Source organism: Botrytis fragariae, assembly GCF_013461495.1.
Source record: "Botrytis fragariae strain BVB16 chromosome Unknown tig00000225, whole genome shotgun sequence".
NCBI lineage: Eukaryota > Fungi > Ascomycota > Leotiomycetes > Helotiales > Sclerotiniaceae > Botrytis > Botrytis fragariae.
In genome coordinates, this window is record NW_023501002.1 from 742,397 (window position 1) to 760,696 (window position 18,300).

General features: G+C 42.3%; 6 protein-coding genes across 6 annotated transcripts; 3 read left to right on the plus strand and 3 right to left on the minus strand.

Annotated features, from left to right (window-relative positions):
* Positions 1–452: 452 nt before the first annotated feature.
* Bfra_011293 (putative vacuolar transporter chaperone 1 protein) lies at positions 453–987 on the plus strand (the record flags this gene model as incomplete). Its single annotated transcript, XM_037341621.1, has 2 exons — positions 453–486; positions 644–987. The coding sequence occupies 2 exons, from the start codon at positions 453–455 to the stop codon at positions 985–987; spliced, it is 378 nt and encodes a 125-aa protein (XP_037188433.1).
* A 641-nt stretch (positions 988–1,628) lies between these two features.
* Positions 1,629–2,504, minus strand: Bfra_011294 (uncharacterized protein; the record flags this gene model as incomplete). The annotated part of the gene is made up of 2 exons (XM_037341622.1): positions 1,629–1,653; positions 1,717–2,504. 2 exons carry the CDS (start codon positions 2,502–2,504, stop codon positions 1,629–1,631), a joined length of 813 nt encoding a protein of 270 aa, XP_037188434.1.
* A 4,197-nt stretch (positions 2,505–6,701) lies between these two features.
* Bfra_011295 (putative e3 ubiquitin-protein ligase hula protein) lies at positions 6,702–8,735 on the plus strand (the record flags this gene model as incomplete). The annotated part of the gene is made up of 1 exon (XM_037341623.1): positions 6,702–8,735. One exon carries the CDS (start codon positions 6,702–6,704, stop codon positions 8,733–8,735), a length of 2,034 nt encoding a protein of 677 aa, XP_037188435.1.
* A 2,877-nt stretch (positions 8,736–11,612) lies between these two features.
* Bfra_011296 (putative signal peptide-containing protein) lies at positions 11,613–11,983 on the minus strand (the record flags this gene model as incomplete). The annotated part of the gene is made up of 2 exons (XM_037341624.1): positions 11,613–11,654; positions 11,735–11,983. The coding sequence occupies 2 exons, from the start codon at positions 11,981–11,983 to the stop codon at positions 11,613–11,615; spliced, it is 291 nt and encodes a 96-aa protein (XP_037188436.1).
* Positions 11,984–16,881: 4,898 nt separating this feature from the next.
* Positions 16,882–17,250, minus strand: Bfra_011297 (uncharacterized protein; the record flags this gene model as incomplete). Its single annotated transcript, XM_037341625.1, has 1 exon — positions 16,882–17,250. One exon carries the CDS (start codon positions 17,248–17,250, stop codon positions 16,882–16,884), a length of 369 nt encoding a protein of 122 aa, XP_037188437.1.
* A 170-nt stretch (positions 17,251–17,420) lies between these two features.
* On the plus strand, positions 17,421–17,641 carry Bfra_011298 (uncharacterized protein; the record flags this gene model as incomplete). Its single annotated transcript, XM_037341626.1, has 2 exons — positions 17,421–17,510; positions 17,531–17,641. 2 exons carry the CDS (start codon positions 17,421–17,423, stop codon positions 17,639–17,641), a joined length of 201 nt encoding a protein of 66 aa, XP_037188438.1.
* Positions 17,642–18,300: the final 659 nt, after the last annotated feature.

The window sequence follows — 18,300 nt, forward strand, 5'->3', positions numbered from 1 at the left end:
ACAAGGAGCTAGCTATCCGGTTTCTAGTGAACGTGTTGCACCACTGTTGATTGGTCAAGTGTGATAGTCCTAGAAAGCTCCAAGCATTGTCCAATAATATCACATCGGTAGAAACGTGTTAGAGAGTGGGGCCCATCTCATCTCATTTATGAATTCAGCCCAGAAGAAAGTAAATGTGAAGGTTAACTTTCTGAATGATCTTCCAATGCAACTTCCAGCTTTCTTCATAATTTCACAACTTCGCAATCATTGAAAGAGTTTTCGCTCACGGAGTCTACGAAATCGAGTACGAATAACTGCCACTAACTAGAAGAGTTTGTAAAGAGACTTGACTTCTACCATCTTGTAGTACGGTTTTCTGTCGAAGCAAGTAATCGGGTGTCTTAAACATTTGATCCTTATCGTCATACCTCATACACACAATCCGCAAACAAAATCTCATTCTATTCACGATGTCGAGTCAACCACTTCTTCAAACGGCGCCTGGTTAGTCCTCTCAATTCCCATCTCTGCAAGAAAGTTCCGCAAAATGCATACGCTTCAAGCTCCCGCAAGCTCCAACTTTTTTCTATCTATGCCCAACTCCCATTCCAATTTTCAACTCCCACCCAACCTCCTCAAACTAACCTCTCCCCTCTCATAGGAAAACGCATCGCGCTCCCCACGCGCGTCGAACCCAAGGTCTTCTTCGCCAACGAGCGCACCTTTCTCTCCTGGCTCAACTTCACCGTCATCCTCGGCGCCCTCGCAATCGGCATGTTGAATTTTGGCGATCGTCCCGCCTTCATCTCCGCTTCCATTTTCACAGTCATCTCCATGTTGACAATGGGATATGCGTTGTATACGTACCATTGGCGTGCGAAGAGTATTAGGTTGAGAGGACAGGGAGGATTCGATGATCGGGTTGGTCCGACTGTGTTGGCTTTGGTGTTGTTGGTGGCAGTGGTGGTGAACTTTATCTTGAGAATTGTTTATGGGAGGGATTGAATAGGAGGAGAACAGAGAAGGATGGAGAGGGAGTGAGCATGAGAAGGGAAAGGCTTGTATTTGTGATAGTGGTTGGAAAGGGGATGAGTAGTGAAGGGGTTTTTGGGCAAGCGAGAATAAGGGGGAGACTATGGGTTGAGAGTCGAGGACATATTGCTGATGAAGGAGAACGTTGCAATCGAGAAACGATACATAATTATTACTGCCAGACCAGCAGTATATCAACTGCTTGTATGTATATTGGACATTCGCAGGAAAATGTAGTTAGTTATTGAACTGAGAGCGAGCTTATTTAGATTGGGAAAGCTGGAAGTAATTATATCACTAGATAGTGATAACTAGTGGTAGCTAGTCGTCGCTGTCATGTCATATATATGTATGTATATTTTTGGGTTCGAATTAGCACGCTGGGCTAAAGCTTCTATCTCATGTATTGCATCGCTAAGTGTGCATTGATTTGTATGCACCCCTGCTGATATCACTACCATCCTGCTACCCTTGAAAGCAAGTATTGGGGTATCTCCATCTATGAATATTTCCTCCCGGGTCCATTAAACGCCAAGTCCCTTTTCAATTACGTTCCATCCATTTGTTCATAGTATAATACACCCTTTCTCTCTTCTAGCCATGCGATGGCTCGATCAAGTCAAGGCATTAGTTTGCTCTCTAAAAAATTAGATTAGTTACCATACGTTACGAATATGGTTCAGATGATGTGGTTATACATACCCATACATCTTCTTCAAGCTTTCAATCCTAACTCGAGATAGATAGAGGGTAAAAGTAGGCACAGCTCGAATCTTAGGTCTATCTTCTGCTTCGAGTGCTCTCTCGAAGGGAGTTTTCATGGTTTCAAAAGCCTCCTCCTCTTCTTCTTCCCCATCCTTCATCTCAGTATCTCCATCTTTCTCATCTCCAGTCTTCTCAGCTTCTGCAGTATTACTCGGGATGGTAGCAGTCAATTCTCCAACAACATTATATTGAAACCACTTTGCTCCAGTTTTCGCCAATTCCCGCTTAGCTATCTCTGCAATAGTAATGAGTTTGCCTGCGACAGGTGCTTTGGCAGATAAAAGCACGACGTGTGGTGCTGGATCCGAGAAAGAAAAGGTACTGAGGATCGAGAGGATACGCGAGGCTTTCTTTTGGATCTGCGAGGAGGAAAGGATGGACAACTCGGTTGTTCGGTGGGTGTGAGTTAGATCATGAGGGGCAGGGATTTGACGCTGCCCTCCGAGTTTGGAGGGTGCTGTGGTGACTGGGACGGAAGAGGAAGCGTCAGTCTGTACTCGATCTTGAGTGTCTGGAGCAACGGAGGAGGATTGATGAGAAGATATCTTGGTAACAGTGGTAGTTGCTCTTGCTTTTTTCGAGGGCCGATCTTGTTCCTGAAAGATGGAGGGGAAATTTCCTTTGTCTCTTGAGGCACCCTCTGCTAGTTCGCGTTTGCGCTTTTGATTCTCTCGAAACTCATGCCCCGCTTCGCCGCTGCGAGCTGCCCCCTTGGTTCGTGCCATTTTCGTCCGTGTCGGTATTGAGATTTGAAGTTGCGCTGTATTATATCCTTGAGTATGAAGATTAAGGTGGAAGTTCCAAGCTTGCAAGATGAGAAAAAGTATGGTACCTTGGAGATACAGTCAAGGGATGAATGTGTGAGGTTCGCTAATGGGATGAAAAGAAACCATGTAATAAAGAGTGAAGATATTATTTGTTTACCTTTCGAGAGAAGATCCTGGAAATATCACCTCGACATCTTGAGAGGACTTAGCTTGAAGCATTATCCAGCCTTGGGTAAATTTTGGGCAGCTTTTGGAGAGCATCGGAGGTCGGAAGATTTTAATGAACCAATCAAAAGCCTATAGTTGAGAATTTCACTCGTAGCCAGCAGAGCGGCCGCATTCACCGCGTCCTCATGGTGTCTAGACCCCAGAGAGACTTCTCAATAGAGATAAATTCCCATCATTCATAACACATTGAAATTTATCAATTATGTTGTATTCTTTCATCCCTTCATCTCTTCGTCTTCATAATACAAAGTGCTGACAAGAATCTTCTTTATACAGGAACCCGAAGTTCATCGGAAAGTCCACAACTGTTTGTCCTGCAGATGTTGTAGAATCGTCCTGCAAGGCTAGACAAAATATCCCGATTCGTCGGGTTCGCAGTGACATTGTCCTGTCATGAAGAGGCGCATCATTTCTTCACACCGAGTATTACATGGATAAAAGCTATAGATTAGTTTGCTCTCTATCATCATCGGCGCTTGGTCAATATTAAATAGATAAGCACTTAAGCTTTCCCCCTCATCAAAAAGATGAGTGGGGGGGGGGTCTATCACGGCATAGTCTCATGGATCAATTACTCCCGTTTCATATATCTACAGCCTCAAAACCCTTATCTGTGTATATTATAAGTTCACGAAAGCATGGAGTGCTTCTTCTCTCTCTTGCTCTTTCATTTCGTTTCGTTTCGTTTTGTTTTGTGTCTAAGGCTACGCAAATGTCACTGTCACAAGCCTTGTGCATATCTGCCGGTAAATGGTGCACAGTATCAAGCACGATGCAGGAAGGCATTGCGAAAGATTTCCCATGGGACCAAAAATGCGCAGCCTCCCGAAGAGGTTGATGTTCGATACACATCTAATAAAATCAAACAAGGGTAGTTGCCCAAGATAGTCTCAGATACAGCCGTTTGACTGGACCTTTCGGGAGCATTCACGCCTCTTTGCCCTGGTCTTAATTAAACCGTCAAGCCTAGACGAGCCAATATCAAGAAAAACGAGGACGCAAAGTAAGCAAAATTGTGTGGTCGTATCGGATATCTATTTGAGAAGTTTCTACGATCTGATAGGAATGTAGGTTTATCCACGCGGCCTTCTTTTTTGTCTATTCGGGGATTCATGGGATTATTGCCAAAGTACCTTTTGTAGACGGCGCACGGTTGTTAATGAAATGATTCTAATTTTGATATAAATCTGGGGCAGCCTTTTCAATATCCTTGGCTTGCACTATTAGCATATGGTCGAGAACATTATGAGTCAGTTTTAGAATAGTGGAAAAGTAACCCCCTCCATAGCTCAAAATGAACTAGGCTCACGTACGTATGAAGTGTATACGCATTAAGCAGAGACCGAGTACGTGAATGATATGTAGACATGTTGATGAAGTGGAAATGGCTCCAACACCGCAACATACATAAGAAACACATCACACCTAGTGGATTCCTCCCTTCATTTGTATACCTAGGAGGTAGATTTCACATGTGCTTCACCTCTACTTCCTCTCCCCTTTTTCCATGTATGATCTGCTTTTGGAATCATGCGATACATGGATGAAATAGTACATCCCTCTTACTACCCATACATTTCGTGGGTCCAACATCTTGCATACGAAGATGGACATTGTCAAAAATGGGTCGTCCATGGAATAAAAGAAGGGATCGAGAAGAGAAGAGTATCCTTACATAGTTTAGTTTGGAAGTACAATGGGCAGTAACCGGGATTACTTATCTTCTTACCCAATGATCTCTCTTCATTTGTTCATTCCAAGATATTCCCCAAGCAATAATAAGACTCTCATCCCCGTCGTCATCCTTGCCACTCGGATTGTAATGTCGCATAAAAAACGACGCTTAGATTAATTATTCACGGGCATTACGGGTGGTAGTGTGGTAGTGTGGTAGACTTGGTGAGCATTATTCTTCTTATGGGTCGGCTGGGAACGAAGTGGCTTGTTTGGAGTGCAGGTTGAACTGTATGGGAGTGAGTTGAGTGATGGATGAGTGATGGATGGATGAATGGATGGATGGAGTGATGAGTGATGGGTGATGGGTGATGGGTGATGAGTGATAATCGAATGGAAAAAGAAAAGAGGGTCTTTGACCTCTTCCAGTGTAATCAGACTTCCCCTACCTAGGTAGTAAAGTCAGTTAGTTGTAGTCGTAGTCGTAGGTAATAGGTAATAGGTAATAGGTATGCAACACTTTTTCCAACTTCAACAACTCAGCCAGGAATGAAAAGTCAGAAGTCTCATAGGCTTTCCCGTCCCTTATTAATTTTTCCACCTAGGGAATAAACAAACAAGCACTGATTCTTTGCATTTCTTATTATTCTCAGCCACCAACGAACACTTCTTCAACTTTTACCAAACACCCTCTTGATTTTATTTACAGATTTGTATTTTCCAAACTACATGCAATTTACATCTTCCAGCTTTCAACCAAAAAACAAGCAAGCAAGCATCAAATCAACCACCCAAACTGTACTACAGAATCTCACTCCGGATTTCCAACAATACTACCCATACAATACTACCGACACGATACGGAGTGTACTCAACGAAACATATTGAAAACAGCCTCATCTCTTCCCCATTCATATACGTACGACTTGATTTTATAAATTACCTTTGATCCAAATTCACTCTTCGACTTTCTTCTCTGTTATTTTACTTCCGGTGTTTCATTTCGATTTTGAAATTCATTTGTAATAACAGAACCAAAACCAAACCAAACCAAACGAGCCAAAATCATTCGACTTTCCCTTTCCCTTTCCCTTTCCCTTTCCCGCCGCTTTGTTTTACCTCTCTACCTGCCTAGGTGTACTGGTATTGTACCTCTGTACCTACTTCTTTTACCGCTTGTCTGTTTCGACATCCATACCCATACCCATACCGGTACCATCCATCACTTCATTCACACTTCTTATTATTACTTCATTTATTATTAGAGAGTGCAAGGACCATCTATCCATTCACTCACTCATTCATTCATTCATCCATCCACCCATCTATCCACTCACCCACTCACCCACTCGAGCCACACAACCACACCAGTTGATTAATAAGTGTGCACCACCACCAAAACAACTCACGTACCAACGAAAAGCAAACGAGAGAACGAGAGAACGAGAGCACGAAAGAACGAAAGAACCAATCAACGAAAGAACGAAAGAACGAAAGAACGAAAGAACCAATCAACGCAAGAACGACTCAACAAACCAACGAACAATCGACTCTTATCGCCTCCTCCACTGCTCTTACCCACATCACATTAGTACCTTACTAGAGACCGACCACCGACCGACCTTGCCTACTTTTATCCAAAATCAATACGTCAACTCCTTTCAAATTCCTAATATCCCTCCCTCCCACTCAACGCACCCCCCATTTGAACTTTGCATCTCTCACACCTACCGACATACCTACCTACCGACATACCTACCTACCGACCTACCTACCTACCTACTTACACGGTCGCAACATTTCAATCAAACACAACCTTTATACCCAACGAACGACACAAAATATCTTCCCATCACAACCATCGATCTTTTTTTCCTTTCCCTTCAAAAATCACATCAATCACACGACAAAAGCCAAAAATTCATACGGCATAATTTCAATTCTCACGCAATCCTTCTTTTTATTTTACACAATTTATTTTACACAACAAACTCTTGTAATTGATTTCCATTTTCGATCTTGTACATTTTAGACTTTCATTCCGTCACTTTTAGGGAGGTCCTTATCATAGCATCGACGTCAGTTCGCAAAACTTGCGCTTCAACCACCAGTGAATTTGACTTTTAGTTCAACCATATTTTATAGCGCAAACTAGGCAACTATCAGCGCATTAAATCACCCGTTCAACAAAAACAGTGCCCGGTCGCACATTCACTTAAACATCGCACTCGCACTTGACTCCTTCCCATTTATATGCGAATGTTTCGCCTGCCATCTTGGATCTCCGAATCCAGGGGTTGCGATCAAGTGTTAGATGGAGAAGTAAAATATAATATGGCAAACGCCGATCTTTACGAATGCGCAAGTCCTACGAAACGAAAGAGAAGTAGTAGTCCGAACGCTCCGAGACCGATCTTGACAAACACTCCATCGACGACGACGACGACGACGACAACAACAGCAACATCGCAAGAAGTGAAACGGAGGAAGCGCGAAATGTCGGAACAAGGGTGTCGATCGCCTTCGTCGGCTGAAGATGCTGTGATGACCGATAATCAAGAACAGGTGGTCGATCTAGGTTTGGTTCGAGAAACAATCGAATCTCAACTCAGTCTCGAGATTCTCATGAAACATAACGAATTGCGCCTCATCGAAACAGAACTAGCAAAGTGTCAAGTCTCTCTTGAACAGTTACGTCGCGCTCACTTGATACCGTTCCCCGGCACGCAAGGAGCTGAAGCTGAAGCTTCTTCCGAGTCGATGGTTAATGTTAGTACTGGTACGGGTCCAGCAGTCTGGAGTGGCGACAAAGTGCCAAAATGGGCTCCGCCGTATGGAATCACCGAAGGACCGTACACAAGACATTGGGCAAAATGGTTAATTCCTGACCCTGCTTTTGATGGTATTGATATTGTTGATTCACGTGCAGGTCCGGGGAGGCCACGCGCTGGCAAGTCGATACCAGAAGGAAGAGCTACTAGAAATAGTATCGCTGAAGGAGGTAATGTCTCATCTAAATCGAGATCTCGTGGATCTCACAGTTTGCAATCTCTTTCCACCGGTCATATTCAACCAAAGAAGTCTGGACCATGTATTCTCAAGCGGAGTGATGGTAAAACTGTTAAGCTTGTCTGCTTGGATTGCAATCGCGAAGATTTCTCCAGTACTCAAGGTTTTATCAATCATTGTCGCATTGCTCATCATCGTGAGTTTAAGAGTCATGAAGAAGCTGCACAGACTAGCGGACACATTATCGAAGTCGATGAAGCTGGTGCAGCTCCTGTTTTGGAGAAGAGTCCAAGTGCACCACCAATTGGAGAACTTGTTCATCCTCTCATTAAAAGTACGCCCGTCGATCAAGAAGCCTATACTGCTCTTCGGTCTCGTATCGAAGATTCTATGAATCTCTATCTACAAGGCAGGCTCCCTGGTGTGACTTCGATTCCTGGAAGTGCAACGTCATCACCACAGAAGCAACCCGTTGTGAAACCCAAAGTGCAACCTCCAAAGGAAATTTTCAAACCATCAACCGCTACACCTCATCTTTCCGAGTTACTAAAAAGCAGAGGCTTTGGTGGTGACCTTGATGAAATAGTGGGTGATGCGAAAACACGTATTGATATGGATGAACTTTTAGCATCTGAGGAGGAATCTTCTGATGATGAAGTGACTGAAAAATCGACTGCTGCTATACCTTCACGCCGCCCTGGTGGCTTTGATGGTTCAGTAGATACACCAATGACTGGTATGCGTGTCCCAGCTCGGGCTACCATGTCACCAGCATATTTTGGTAGACCTACCAGCAGCAAAGGTATGGATGCTTCCGGGAGACCTGGTCAAGCTCACATCTCACCTCGTCTGACTTTCGCCACCCTCAATACTTCTATTCCTGTATCGGAAACCAGAAATAACCGCCCACAGCCTATCAATACTCGAGATCACGATCATGATGGAGATACTGATATGGGCATCCCCGATACATCTTCCATTATTGACCTAAGTCCAAACACGGTTGTTAGTAACAACGCTCCAAGTCTTGTTAGTGATGATGGTGAATACGACGAAGGTGATGATGATGCAGAGAGTGTATCATCAGGAGATGCTGACGAGGGTAGTGATGTCGCCGAAATCGATATCGAGGATGGAGACACCGAGAAAGTCGTCAGAGGAGCGGTGTTAGGGAGGAGTCAGGATCGCACCAAAAAAGACGATAAACATGTTACGTTCGTGAGAGAGGTTCCTGACGCAAATGGAACAAATAAGAAAGTGAGACCGAGACAAGCATAAGGCAAAAATTAGGATGAGAGTGGAATGGAATGAATAGCGAGCGTTGTATTCTTTGGTCATAACTGGTGATAGATATTTTCCTCATGGTGTGAATGATGGATGGACTTGAAGTTTTGACTTTTTTTCTTTTTTCTTTTTTGCAAGCGCTTTCTCCTCTACTCTTTATTTATGATATCGCTTTTTTTTTACTCTTTCTACAATTTTACAATTGGGGATGATGAGAAGTGAGGAGGATTACGATAGGATGGATTGGGTTAGGTTAGGTTGGGTGGGAATGGGATTGATGAAATGAAACACAGTACTTTTCATGTGTATTGCGTATTGCATATTACAAATACAATTACAATGGCATTCATTGAGTTTTGAGGGGTTATAGATATTTGGGGTGGGGTGGGGTTTTGATATGATTTGATGTGGGATGGGATGGAATGAGATTGAGGGGGAGAGAGAAGGGGAAGGAGATTATTTTCATGAAAGGGAGAGGGGGTTTATGTGGTTATGTGGAGGGATGGAATGGAATGGGGGGAGGTTTATGAAGGAGATAGGTATATTATAATAAAAACAATACATACATATATTTGATGACATTTGAAAAATTGATGAATGTGTTTGAGATGGTGGGTTGTGGTTGTATGTGTAGGTATATGCGTGTGTGTGAGAAAGATGACAGGTTAGTTGTAAGGTAATAATGATTTGATGTTTGAATAGGTACTATTTATTCTCTCTATTCTCTCTGTTCTCTCTAGGATGAAAAATTCTTGTTTGCTAGTTGTGTTATCTTGTATTATTGAAAGCATTTTGGAGGGACAAAGAGGCAGGTAATGAGTAAGTAGGGGGATGGCGGAAGGGAATGGTGGAAGGGGCAGGGGAAGATAGGAAGGATAGGAAGGATAGGAGGGATCAAAACCTATATATCATAAATAGAAATAGAAATAGAAATAGAAATAGAAATAGAAATAGAAATAGAAATAGAAATAGAAATAGAAATAGAAATAGAAATAGAAATAGAAATAGAAATAGAAATAGAAATAGAAATAGAAATAGAAATAGAAATAGAAATAGAATGGAAACCCTTTCGATTTTCATTTTCTTTATTTATCCAGATTTTATCTAGCTCGATGATTTGTGGTGGGGTGGGGTGGGGTGGGATGGGATGAGATGGGATGGGATGGATCTTTCTCTCTTGTTTAACTTTTCTTGGTGAGGGGAATGTGAATGGATGGGATGGGATAGGGTAGGGTAGGATAGGATAGGGTTGAAGTTATTACGGATGAGATTTATTTGTTTGTTTGTTTGTTTGGTATGAAATGAGATGAGATGAGATGTGAATTACTCGATACGAGGTAAGATTATACAATTCTCTAGATGCTTGAGAGTTGAGAGTTGAGAGTTGAGAGTTGAGAGTTGAGAGTTGAGAGTTGAGAGTTGAGAGTTGAGAGTTGAGAGTTGAGAGTTGAGAGTTGAGAGTTGAGACTTGAGAGTTGAGACTTGAGACTCGAAAGTCAAAGGGATGGATGGATAGATGGATAGATGTATATTGTAGAATAAGATAGGATGGGATGATTTCCTGTTTCTGATGTGGATTGCGGAGAACTGGTTTTGTGGTTGTGGTTGTGATTGTGATTGTGGTTGTGGTTGTGATTGTAATTGTGATTGTGATTGTGATATTGATATTGATATTTGGGCGGGGTTTGAGGTTTGATGTAGGGTGTTTTATTTACTCTTGATTGATTGATTGATTTTTTCCTTGAGTTTACTAGGTATAATTAGATTTCCTTCCCTTTGGCGAGAATGTTATGGTTAGATATCTACCTACCTATGGTTGGGAGATGGATGAGTGTACTGCCGATATCTTGTTTATCTCTCCAGATCGCGGGAAAGACTCGCTTTGGGTTTGAAGGAGCGGTTTCTTGAGGTGGGTTGATGTGATTTATGTGTTTAGGTTTTTGGGGGAGATGTATGGATGTATGGATTTGGGGGTTTTTGTTGTTTTTGAGTTGAGTTGAGTTGAGTTGAGTTGAATTGGGATATTGATATATAGAGAGGAAACGAAGCGAATGGGTGGGAGGAGAGGAGAAAAAGATGTGAGGGGAAGAAAGGATGGGTGGGGGAGGAGAGGATTGAAGAATAGAGGTTGAGGAGGTTGAGGAGGTTGAGGCGAGGAGGAGATGGAAGGGGAATATTGTCACAGAAGGAGAATGGGTATATTGGAGTTGTTATTGCTACTAGTGTGTCTCGAGAATCGAAGAAGTATGTGGGAGACTGGTGTAGCTGAGGGGTATTGAAGAAAAGGAGGAGATAGACAGAAGAAGGGTTAGCGAGACAGGTAAGAGACATGAATGAAATTGTGTGGAACGGAAAAAGCTTACCACGAACATCAAGCTTCTTATAATTCCCTAGAAACACAATCAAGATACAAGATCAAAAGTCACTTTCACAAAAGACCAAAAACTCAAAGCAGAAAATTGCAAGTAATACCCGGGCCCAGGCAATCTTATTCTATCTAAACTGCAAGCAATTTCTATGTATCCAGTACACGAGAAAAGCTCCAACTTCTAATTCTATCATCCAATTCCAAACACACAAATAAAAACAATGACACACATAAAAAGGAAATCTATCATACAACATCCTCCGATCACCAACTCTTTGCTCAGTTCCTCGATTGGCATTTCGTACTCTCTTTCTTGTTGGTGAGAGGTGGGGGATTTGTATTGTTGTTGTTGTTGTTGTGATTGTGATTATCGTCGCGAGTAGAAGAAGTGCAAGGAAAACAGTCAAACCCCCTCGCGCTCACTCAAACTCTAAAATCGAAATCCCTCACCCCGAGATCCAAACGAAGACAGACAGAAAAGAGAGATCATCCACAGCAAACCCTTAAACCCAAACACATCCAGTACCTTCTTGACCGCAAACCAACTAAATCACCAATCAGATTAGCCATCTTCTTTCATTCCCATCGTATACACCACAAAAGTAAGAAAACAAGGAGTACTCACCACTTGCTTAAGAGAAAGATCTGGACACATAACCACATCGCAAGTTCCGGCTTGTCCGTCACAGCGACACTTGGTTTGTCCGACTACTTTGGCTCCTAGGCAGGCGGGAACGACAGTGCCGCAGGAGCAGGAGCTGTAGCAGCTGTCGCTGCGAGAATCGAGGACGTTGGTGTTGGGGCTCGAGGGCATAGCGAGGGTGTTGGTGAGGAAGAGGGCGAGGATTGGGAAGGTGATGGTAGAGAATTGCATTTTGATGGTTTTGGGTGGTGGTGATTGTTGTGTGGTGGTGAAGATATTGGAAGTTTGTTGTGGATTGGATTGAATGTTGTTGTTGATGATGTAGAAAGTAATTCAGACAGCTTCATCTCAGCACCTTATATACATTTCCATCTCATCTCAAACCTTTCAATCATCACATACAGCATACAACACACAGCATACATCGACACGATACTATTCTCCTCAACAACACAATCCTCACAGCTAAACCAGAGCCAAGATGACAGGATTGGGAATTCGTAAAACTCCCATCTCCAATGTACGTAGCATACGTACCGATTTGAATATCTCCGAATCATCTTTCCGCTGTCTGTATACATGGCTGAGCATGCCTTTGCACAATCCACGAGCCGCAACTTCGTATTGCTTATCGTGTACGCCATTCTGGACTTTCACGTACATGCGGTCGATTCCCTCAACCTCGTGATGAGGTTGTTCATTTGGTCTTGTAAGATTACAATGTGAACATAACGTGACATGTATTTCGGAAGTCGCAAGGCGGAATTCCACCAGCGCTTACTGAAGAAGCGCTTTACGGGTAACCCGTTAAGCCGTTTTGATCTTTTTGAAGGTGGGTAATCGTCAATGACGTTTTAAACCTTGGTAATATTTCTTATGGGATCACTGTAGATATCAATGGTCGAGAAATAATATCATAATTCTCAACCGACCCCTCCCTCTTCCCCCAAAGATCCGTAGAATATCCGTCAATCCCATAGAACCAACCCTATGGGAATCATTTGCCAACCCGCTCCTATGGGTTTAGCGTCGAAACTCAACTGCAATTGACTAGTAGGAAACATCTTAGCTAAATGGCACCGAGATTTCCGTTCCGCAACAATGTGTACCCGCACCCGCTATGGCATAACTACCACTCCGCCCATTGAAGCTCAAGGGAGTTAAAGGGATATTCCCAGCGGCCCGACACAACTGGCAAACTGTCCCAATCGCTGAGCCGGAGTCCCCGGATTGCCGCCAGGATCTGAGTGTGGATTGGGGGATGGGTTTGTTTGGTCGTCGGGTGGGCGCTTAGAGATTATCTTTTGCTGATGACAATGGACAGGTTAGTAAGATGAGAAATTGGGATTGGAGATGTAGGGCTGGGAATAAGGTTGATTTTTAACTATGTGCGAAATACGAGGCTGGTGGGTTTACATTTAAGGTTAATTGAGAATGGGTAGATGGATGGATGGATGAGTGCGGGGAGCTTTCCTTGGCTTGTTTTTAGATATAGATATATGGCGGCTAATTTTATATAATGTTAAGATGATTGAGACGAGTAGTGTAATTTGTTACGAGAAAGAGTGGATGAGTAGGGCTAGAAGGGTTATCGAAATGGGGAGGTCGATTGGAAGAATTGAGTCGATTTTAGGTTTGTGGGGATATAGATGTGAGGAGGTTAACGTTCTTTGGCTATTGTGATTAGCTCGTTTAGTTGAAAATTGATCTAATCCTACATATATCGATTTCCAAGACCAGAAATTCACGGCAGCAGAAATGCCCGCAAGGCTCACAGATATATGTAATTCTCTGGGTGTGACAGCATGTGAATGCGAGGAGGAAAACAAAATTTGAAGTGTGATGCAGATGTAAGACTGGTTCCGACTAGATCTGGCTAACGTCTAGACACTCTTTAGTATTTTAGGAGACTACACATCCAAGAGCTGTAAATACCACAAACTATGGCAATGTGATGCGGTTTATTTCTGCATTCGAACTTTAGTAACTAATTACAGCACATATCTTTCATGAACCAAATTGTATTACTCAAACCATAAATTCCCGCCGCCAAAAAACCAAGTATCTTAATAGCCGTGCCGTGGCGTATACAACTCCTATACATCACATTCTAATCCACATTGTAATTAGCCCATATGATCCCCAACGGGAAATTGCTTAGTTTTGCGTAATAGACCTTCATCCAATCCATCACTTCCAGAATTATCATCCAACATCCTTGATATTGGTGAAACGTATCTGGGGTAAGATTAATGTTGGATTTAACTCTAAAACTAAGGTGTTAGGGTATTGATCGTTTCTGGGCTTTTGATTTCTCCACTATTGAGCCTCGTGGAAGGGAGTGGGGGTATCTTGAGGTTTAAGTTCTTATGCTGGAGTTGGGGGGGAGAGGGTCGAAATAAGCGCTACGTTTATGATCACTCCTGCTCAAGCTTCTAGAACGAATGTATATATTCACTTTTGTTGTAATAGGAATTATTCGATAATGTTTTTTTCAACTAGCTGTATCTATATATATGAAGTTGGGAGTAAGCATCTGTGATACGATATCTCGTTTACTATTTACTTTTCATTCCATGTCGCGGCTCTGTAGCAACCCGTGCTTTTGAACCTTCACACCTATCTCTATCTTTAAAGATGGACATTCTCACGAATAACAGGTTTCAAAGTTGAACAGCTTTCTCGTTTCACGGGGTAATTCATTTTTGAACCTTCAGTGTCACCAAGTGCTCTATCTCGTCACCTCTCATCTCTCATTTTCATTCCCTTACTCCTTCTTCCTCTCTTTTCACCACTCTCCATACCAGAACTTCCCTCTCCCCTGATAAAATACTGCTCCATATCTCCTTATTACCTTCCCAGTCTAAGGAGAATAAAAGATGCACAGAATCACAGAATCACGTTACCATACGTTTGAGAACTTTAAACTTATCACTGAAGATTTTTACTTGATTCAATTACAATACTCTTTAGAAAGGTTAAATCTGTAACCTTCCATAGCTAATTCAGCGACAATCGAAGGAAAAACGTAGAAAACGATTCAAAGAAAATATTGGGAGTTCAGTCGTTCATGTAACGTTCCTCTCGAAGTATTTTCCTGGACCGCCGGTATCTTCCCATTCCACAGCAGCTCATCGAAATTCCATCCACCATGTTGAAAACCTTCCATACTGCTGAACATCCTTCAGAAGATACATAACGTACTTGAAGAACTTCAATACAGGATTGAGGAGCATCGAGAATATCGAGTACACATATAAGCGGGGAGTGACATAGCAAAGTGCCAGTTTCTCTTGACGAGCTAGAGATTGAAGATAGAAGTTCAGAAGATAGAAATATAACCCTCAATAAAATAAAGTCAGTATGCCAGTAGTCCGCGTCCGCGGAGAATTGTCAATTGTACGAAGGGTATTCATGATGATTTACTCATATCTCTCTGAATTTCATATCATGCCGGATAAAGAGAGGGGTGTACAGCGTTAAGCTGTACTAGTATTTTGGAATCATAGTATAAACTGTATAATTTTCATCTGAGGGGTTGTAATGAAGAATATAGAGATAGAAATGGAAATGGAAGTGAGACTCTGAGAGGAGCTGGAATAAGCAACCGAAAAGAAAGAAAGAAAAAAGAGGGAAAGTAAGATTCTCGTGACGAGTTCCCTAGAATGTAATTTCTAAACCTCATAAAAACACACTCATCGAAGTACATATACAAACCACGAAACTAAAAACTCCTTTACACAAATTCCTCGGTTTATAATAGATCTATTTAGACACCAAATCTCAACCCTGTCCACTAAATAAATCACAAACCCCTCCCTATTCATCATCCACACCCCAACTATCTCTCTTCCCCTTCCATCCTTCATCCCGATATAACACATAAACCCCAATCACATCGAATCAATAACAAACCAGCAACCATCTCCCCCACAAAAAAATAGATGAATTTGTTCGAAAGCGTTTGAATGAAAGGAAAACATAGGCGGAGAAAAAATATGATCATGCAGATGAGGATGAGCTTAAGATTGGTGGATAGGAACAATTCTTTTGTTTGGGGATGGGGTTGGATGACCAGATGGGTGAGGTGATGCGGTGTGGGTTTTTACTGTATGGTGGTTGGATTTGTAGTGGTTAGGATGGGTAGTCTTAGTGTTTGATACTCAATCGCAATGAGGTTGAGGTTGATTATTGATATGCAATCTAGGACTGGAAACAAACAAAAACTTACAACGAAAGCTGAAGACTGAAGGAACCACATACATATACATATATCACAGATCCTCCCCTTCAAACTCCAAGCCAACGTACTGGGATGACTCGAGAGTTTTTTTTGGATCAGATCTGGGACATCTGATGACCGAGTTCATCGCTATATCTAGTACTTTTCTGAATCTTCGAGAATTAGGATGGGTGAGAAGCTGGTCTTAGACAGGGGAGAAGAATTTTCGGGATGGATATTCTGTCGTATTACCCTAGAAAGTTCGACGCGAGGTTAAGATGTTCAGAGCTAGTTGGTAGTTGATATTTGCTGTTATCTCTTTTCTTGAGAGATATCGGGATATAATGAAGCAGACCGAACTTGCTGAAGTGGCAGGAGGAACTTCGAAACTTTTGGGTTCTGCGGAAAAGAAAGATATTTTCTATGTTAGGAAACTGGTCAGAACCATTGAATTCTGCAGGTTTACTGCACGCAAAAAGATATTGATGATGATAATAGACATGGAAAACAAATAGAGCAAGTGAGAGACGAAAGTACCTAGGGAATGATGATTGACTGTTTGTAACGCACGAAATACACATTGAATCCCGTTGCAAGTCAAAACTAAATCATCGAAATGAAGTCCCATACAATTTCATTAACGCCTATCTATCAAATGATCCAATTCAACCCTCGCTCCATCGTGACTTGCTCCAAGGATTTCTAGGCCTGACAACTCTAAGTATAAGATCATAATACATCCCCAAACTTATGAATTTTCCAGCAACGGGAGACCATACGGCGTATCTGCAGACGACCTGTCTTACAACCAATTGACGAATCCGTTTGGCACTCTGATACCGCATGAGTTGTCTCATTTCGACGACCCATGTTTTTCTTGCGGATTCCTTAAATTTGTCAGTACAGATCAAGTCAAACAATCCAGGTCATCTGGGGTAGCATCATACCCAGCATAATAATCTCGCACAATAACGCTCGCCTCCGAATCCATCATAATATGCCAGTTGTGACTTTCGACTTCCCATGGCATACTTTCGAGTCCGTGATGCATATTGCACAAAGCGCTATGCGTAAGACGAGTTTTCGATTTTATCCAGGTCCCATCTGGAATCTCAGAACGTTGCCATGTTTCCTTCGCTCGCTGATCTAAATCCTTAAGATGATCAAGGCATTCTTGGTAAGCTGTATGTGGAGGATTGAATTCGCGAAAAAGCATTACAGAAAGTGGAATTGTTGCGCCCCCGATAAAGGCCAATACATGTTGAAAAGCAACCATCTTGGTGAAAAGTGGAGGGTGGGAAGATTAACTCTGTGATTATTGGAAAAATGGGGAATGATGGTTGCAGAAAATTAGAGACGAAGAGCCGGATAAGTTGTTAGAGTGAATGGTGTGAGATTTGATTCGCAGTCGTTAAAAGTGCGTAGTACTAGTGACGGAAGACAAAGATGGTGAGTTTAGTAAAGACTACGAACCATGAAGACGAGATGCTATATATATACATGCAAGTATCGGGCTTTGGCGTAGGATTCCAAAACGTGCCTCGATCGTCTCGAAGCCGAATATGCCAGTAGAATTAAGACAAGATAGCTTCTCGAATATCAGCTTCTCCCAGAAGATGTTGTTAGAACTGATGTTTTGTTTGAATGAGGAGTTTAACGCAACCTAGTGGGTGTTCCACTGACTTCTAGATTCGCAAAGAAAATAGAAATGGAAACACTAGAAGCCGGCAAACTTGATGGACGAGAAAAAGACACAGTAAAAAAGGAAAGGATGACGAAAGATAATCAGAAGGTTAGCAATTTGATGAAGTAGTATGTGTGATGAAGAACATGTCTGAAAGTGCTTGATGAGGATGGGATAGTTGCTCCATATCCGTGCTGCTAACTTTTAGTCACGTATCCCCAAGAAAAGACTGACTGATCCCACTAAATTAACATATACCTACAGCCTGGCCCGCGCAATTCGATACCGGCATATCTAAAAGCTATGCAAGAGGCAATTGCTTGATGGGAGAACCCGCTTGAGTAAATAGAAACCTTAAGGTATGATTCTCTCACCTTAAAAAATATAGTCCGCCTCACTCTTTGATGACATGCGGTAATATATAGACTGTAATGACTTCTACGTCCATAAAAATGGATGTCAATATCTTCCTTGCCTGCCAAATAATGTGTTGGCGACATATTTTGACATCGCCAAAGTTCTATTCTTTGTCTCTTGAAGCCAACTTGGTGGTCCCACGCCAGAAACTTTTGATTTGTCTTCCTGTACCTGCCAGATTTATTTTGGCTGGAATAAGAGAATCGATACATTCCTTGATGTTCT